We start from the raw sequence: 6,486 nt of genomic DNA on the forward strand, positions 1-6,486 counted from the left end.
CCGAAGATGAACGGAGGTCTTACGGGTTTGGAACGACATGAGGGTGAGTAATTAATGACAGAATTTTCATTTTGGGGTGGAGTAACCCTTTAATGTGCTGATATGTTTGTATTGCAAGCAAAGGGCAGGGGAGGTCACTTTGAGTTAGGACCAGTGGACACCTCTTCAACATGGATCATTGACTGTGGTCATACATCAAAATGACCTTTGTTTGCCCTTTGCGATATCATTGAAGCCAATACATCGTAAATTAAGCTAATGCTTGTGGCCTTTAGCATTAAACATTTCCATTTTTTGACCCAAAAATTTTGTTATTATTTACTCCCCCCTCCAGTTGTTTTAAACCTGTATGTTTCTTTCTTCTGTTGAGTACAAGATGATTTGAAAAATGTTGGTAACCAAACAGTTGACATTGCATGGAGGTCAGTGGCTACCATCAACTGTTTGGTTACCAACATTCTTCAGAATATCTTCTTTTGTGCTCAACAACAGAAAGAAACTTGTACAGGTTTGGAACAACTTGAGAGTGTGTAAATGATGACAGAATTTACATTTTTGGGTGAACTATCCCTTTAACATTGCTCAAAATAATGCCAGTCAATGAAGACTCCTTCAATATGTCAGATGCCTGTTTTCTTCTCAGTGGAATGGTAGGAGCATGTCATGACGCATCCCTTGCAAAAAATATTTGAAAATGTGCTCTGAATGCGGTGAGCCGCAGCCGTAGGCTGTGTTTTTCTGTGGAAACTTCCATTGTTCAACAAATACAATGAGCCGGATTCACCAACATTCTTCAGAATATCTTCTTTTGTGCTCAACAAAAGAAAGAAACTTGTACAGGTTTGGAACAACTTGAGAGTGAGTAAATGATGACAGAATTTACATTTTTGGGTGAACTATCCCTTTAACATTGCTCAAAATAATGCCAGTCAATGAAGACTCCTTCAATATGTCAGATGCCTGTTTTCTTCTCAGTGGAATGGTAGGAGCATGTCATGACGCATCCCTTGCAAAAAATATTTGAAAATGTGCTCTGAATGCGGTGAGCCGCAGCCGTAGGCTGTGTTTTTCTGTGGAAACTTCCATTGTTCAACAAATACAATGAGCCGGATTCATTCACAGAGTGAGCTCTCCTGTCACTTCAGTAAAACTGTGATAAACCATATGACAGCAAAGAAATAAAACAATAGTTAAGATGCTAGAGAAACAACAACTGGCTTGAAATCAACTGATTAGTTTAGTCTCTAATTAAAATGAGAGGATTATCTCTGATTTTCTAACTAGCCGTTAAGGACAATATAACATTAAATTATTCTGTGTTTCTTGATAGGTTGGTTTTCTCTTTTATTCCATGAGTTCTGTGCATGAGCTGGTGTGTTTGGGGTCACAACGCATCTAACTGTGATTTATATCAACACAGACCAGCCAGTCTGTGCCGGTTTTGGCTTGTTCCATTCAGCACAGAGATGGGGGAGCACTCAACCAATGTAATCAGTATACAGGCATAGAAGGGATTTAGACAAGCAAGAAACTCCAGTGTCAATATGAACGATATTTATGGTGAAATGTGACAGAGTGATTATTGAGTGAAAAAAAAACCTTTGTGTAAAAGAAGTGTAAGAAGTATATATTTAAAATATACAATCAGATAACATAATATCAATGAAATAAGTCAATTTTCATTACTCTTTCTTAAAACATTTTGGTGGACTTTACAAAGAGCACTTTGTAATCATTTCTAATTAAACCTTTTTAATTTAACATCAATTTTAAATCATTATTTTAATCTATAATTAATCATTTTGTGCGTTAAGAAGTTGACAAACACTAAAGAACATGCACTTGATTATAGTTTTAAATGTAGGTTATTATTCAGTATTACATTTAAAGCACTCTTATGTTCAGCTAATTGCATTAAATATAAAATTAAACTATAATGCATTTTGATTTAAGTGCAATTAGCATGCAGTTAAGTAAAACATTTACATTCAGTTCACAATTATTTATCTTTTAAAATATATTATTTCCATAATAAGTACTTTTTTTTTAAGTATTCTAAATTGTACTTCTTTTACACAAGTAGCCAAACCCTTTTAATGAAATGCTGTGCCAATCTAATACCATGTAGTAACAGACAGTGGGGCATGTCTAATGGGGATTGACAGCAGAGATTAGAGAGTGTGATTGCATAACAGCGATGGAAGACGCTGGCTTTAGTCCACGTTATTATGCAACTCAGCCTCGCTGAAGAGCTTGTGAGGAAGAGTGGGCCGGAATATTAACCAGACCCTTTTAGATACCTTGAATAATGAGGCACAGTTTTGTTTATCCATAGCCAGCAGTCAGACGTTTCCAGGAGACAAATAGTTGTTCCTTGTGTGACTTTCTTTGGGTGAAGTAGTGTTTCTAAGCAGCAGAAAGCACTGCCAATTTCCCATTCAAGCCATGGTCTGATTCCCAAATCAAGAGCCATAGTGTAGCTCTTTAAGTATGGTTTCCACAAAAATATTAAACAGCACAACTGTTTTCAACATTGCTAATAATAAGAAATGTTTCTTGAGCACCAAATCAGGATATTAGAATGATTTCTGAAAGATCTTTTGACACTGGAGACTGGAGTAATAATACTGAAAATTCAGCTTTGCTATCACAGGAATAAATTACATTTTAAAAATATATTAAAATAGAAAATGGTTATTTTAAATTGCTTATTTTATTGGCTTAATTGTAAGTTATTTTAAGCATATTTTACAATGTTAATATTTTTAGTTTTTCAAAATCATTACAAAAATCTTAATGTCCCCAAATATTTGAACAATAGTGTGTGTGTGTGCATGTTTATGTGATTTATGAGGACACAAATTTGTATAATAACATGGGTATGACATAGGTATTACAACGAGAAGGTGATTTATGAGGACATTTTCAGTGTCCCCATAATTCAAAAGGCTTATAAATAATTCAGAATGAGTTTTTTTGAAAATCTAAAAATGCAGAAAGTTTCCTATGAGGGGTAGGTTTAGGGGTAGGGTTGGTGTAGGGCATAGGAAATACGGTTTGTACAGTATAAAAACCATTACGCCTATGGAGAGTCCCCATAAACCATAAAAACAAACCTGTGTGTGTGTGTGTATTTCTCCAAAGTTCTGGCATGAAACAGCTGATTGGTTCCTTTTGTATCAGCGGCCAGTGACCTTGCTGTTCAGCATTCAAATACACAGCTAATGCTTGCTGTAGCGCTTCAGAAACCCTCCACCTTCCCCAGCTCCACCTGTATAGGTCTGCTATGGGGTGATTCATGTATGCCGTATATGGGGGTTATTTCATATGTTACATGTACAGGCCTGTTTCTTACATGCTTGCATCAGCATGTTGTGGATGTATTGGCCGTAGCAAGTCTTGGTACTTACTCTGCAGCAGCAGCAGCGTAGCAGATCTATTCCACCAAGACTAAACACATTAACAGTGTCATGTACATTACCATGCCAAACCCTCCGAGAGTTGTCATGATAGAAATATATATAAGATGGATGAAATGACAGTTGTGTCTCTGCCATTCCTCTGTTGCAGGTTGCTTTGAGCCGCAGACATGACGCACCAGTACCCCGCACTCACAGCTGAGCAGAAGAAGGAGCTCCAGGACATCGCTCAGCGTATCGTAGCTCCTGGGAAGGGCATCCTTGCTGCAGATGAGTCCACAGGTCAGTGAGGGTTGCATCTTATATGGAAATAACACTTTCAGTATGATAATTTATTCCCCTCATGTTGTTCCAAACATGAAATATGCAGCAAACAGCTTTCTGGCAGTCCCTCTAACACAATGATGTGTATGTCTGCATGTATACAGGTAGTATGGCAAAGCGCCTGAACCCCATTGGCGTCGAGAACACAGAGGAAAACCGCCGTCTATACCGCCAGATCCTTTTCACTGCTGACGAGCGCATAAACAAGTGCATTGGTGGTGTCATCTTCTTCCACGAGACCCTTTACCAGAAAGCTGATGATGGCACACCCTTTGCCAAAATGATCAAGAACAGGGGCATGGTTGTGGGAATCAAGGTACAAAATTTGATTTAAATTAATGATTTTATTCAACTGGGATGCATTACATTGATCAAAAGTGACATTAAAGCCATTTAAAAATTTCTATTTCAAATAAATGCTGAAGAGATGTGTCATGGTTTCCACAAAAATATTAAGCAGCACAAGTGTTTTAACACTGATGATAATAATAAGAAAAGTTTCTTGAGCAGTAAACCAGCATATTAGAATCATTTCTGAAGGGTTATGTGACACAGAAGACTAGAGTAATGATGCTGAAAATTCAGTATTGCATCACAGGAATAAATTACATTTTAATATATATATAATAAAACGGTAAAAAGATTTTTTAAATTGTAATAATATTTCACATTTTTTTATTGTATTTTTGATCAAATAAATGCAACCTTTAGCATAATAGACTTCTTTCAAGAGCAGAACCAACCAGCTCCTAAATTTTGAGTAGTGTGTGTAGGGCTGGACAATAATTCAATATCAATATGTATAATAATTTTTTTCAATAACGGTGATATGATTTTTAAACACATTTCCGATATTTCGATATACATTACCAGTGTTTCCCATACATTGATTTATTTGTGCCGTTTGACTTCGTTGAATAAACATGAGCACTGCACGTTTCAAAATCATAACACGGCGCGGGTGTTTTATATGAATGTATCTCTGAAGGGAATTGACTGTCTTCAGAAAAGTTTCGATGGCATTTTCATTTGATCTGATAAAGAAGCGTTCATGAGCGGAGCTGCTTTGATTACAGCCATTACTGGAGAAACCGCTAGTTTTATCTATAGACTGTATAAAAACATGGACGTAGTGTCCGTGACGTGACCCGTAGACTTCAGACGAGCGTTTTGAAGCCTAAAGTAGGCGGAGCCAGCCGTCGCCATCTTGGCAGCGCGTCACTCCCGGATAATCGAAAATGGGCAAAGAGGCGGGAGCTGGCTGCTGAAACCTAAATAAGTAGGCATGTAGGTGAAGGATTAGGATAAGATTATTAGGTTAAATCAGGTTGTTCATGTTTGACACAACAAGGTGTTCTCTAATTAGACCTTTTTAGCTGCTTGAAGATGTTTGTAGATATTTGAAATATTATATTTGTATCATTTTCTTTGTATTTATAGTTTATAGGTAAATACGGCATAGTTCAACATTTATTTTTAAGATAGTTATTGGAAAATACAGTCAGGACTCCTGGGCCCTCATTTATCAAGAGTGCGTAGAAAAGGTTCTATATTTTATCCTACAAATGAAATTTAGAATGTAAGTACAAAAAAAATCCCTATTTATCAAACGTGTGCACGCGGTTCTTACGCACACCAGTAAGTAATCAAATGTTTAGCTTGAAATATGAAATTATTAATTGAGCATTTGCAATTATAAGACACATGACACTTGCGGCGCCACTTTCTTTTTGTAGTATCGCCATTCTACCACTAGATTCTCTGCGTAAGCATGCTCAGAGATGTGCTTATATTTACACACATTCCTAAGTAATAAGTACAAGTTGGTAGATCCCACACTTTGCGTGAAACTGTTCTTATGCACTCACATCTGTGCGTACGCACTGTTGATAAATGAGGGCCCTGGACTATTAGCAATGCTGCCATGACATTTTGATCCTAAAGCAGGTTGTCCTCTTTTACAGGTTGACAAAGGTGTCGTCCCTCTGGCAGGAACAAATGGAGAGACCACCACACAGGGTAAGCTTACAGTTGCTGATATAATATTTGCTAAAATTGATGGCAATAATGATGATTTGTTAAAGTGATACCTGTTTTTCTTAAGGGCTTGATGGCCTGTCAGAACGCTGTGCTCAGTATAAGAAAGACGGTGCTGACTTTGCCAAGTGGAGGTCTGTGCTGAAGATCAGCGAGACCACTCCTTCAGAGTTAGCCATCATGGAGAACGCTAACGTCCTGGCTCGCTACGCCAGCATCTGCCAGCAGGTGAGCTCATTAAGTCTTGGCTGTCTGTGCGTTCATCTTAAAGGCAAGCGGTGTTGTTATTGTTAATTAAAACTAGAACTATTATCTGAATCGTTAATTGAAAAAATAAAGCAGAAATTAAATCTAAATATTAAAAACAAAAAAAAAAGTTTTTGAAATGTTGCAGTGAAAACTAGCTGAGTTAAACTGACAAACTAAAACTTAAAGGGGTCATATGATGCTGCTAAAAAGAACATTATTTTGTGTATTTGGTGTAATGAAATGTGTTTATGCGGTTTAAGGTTAAAAAAACACATTATTTTCCACATACTGTACATTATTGTTTCTCTCTCATGCCCCGCCTTTCTGAAACGCGTCGATTTTTACAAAACTAATCGGTCTGAAAAGCGAGGTGTGCTCTGATTAACCAACTATCCAGTGCGTTGTGATTGGCCGAAAAGCTCAAGCGTGTGACGGAAATGTTACACCCCTTACCATA

The 6,486-nt window shown here is 37.2% G+C and overlaps 1 protein-coding gene across 1 annotated transcript in view; it reads left to right on the top strand.

The window, feature by feature from the left end:
• The window catches only part of LOC107713203 (fructose-bisphosphate aldolase C), a 14,749-nt gene that overhangs the window by 4,835 nt on the left and 3,428 nt on the right, over positions 1-6,486 (top strand). The window contains exons 2-5 of the mRNA XM_016518654.1: positions 3,571-3,701; positions 3,848-4,059; positions 5,708-5,762; positions 5,848-6,008. Of these exons, the coding sequence (XP_016374140.1) occupies positions 3,590-3,701; positions 3,848-4,059; positions 5,708-5,762; positions 5,848-6,008 (540 nt within the window). The 5' untranslated portion in view covers positions 3,571-3,589. The remainder of the gene's footprint in view (positions 1-3,570; positions 3,702-3,847; positions 4,060-5,707; positions 5,763-5,847; positions 6,009-6,486) is intronic.

Source organism: Sinocyclocheilus rhinocerous, unplaced genomic scaffold (assembly GCF_001515625.1).
Source record: "Sinocyclocheilus rhinocerous isolate Xijiao unplaced genomic scaffold, SAMN03320098_v1.1 scaffold387, whole genome shotgun sequence".
Classification (NCBI taxonomy): Eukaryota; Metazoa; Chordata; class Actinopteri; order Cypriniformes; family Cyprinidae; genus Sinocyclocheilus; species Sinocyclocheilus rhinocerous.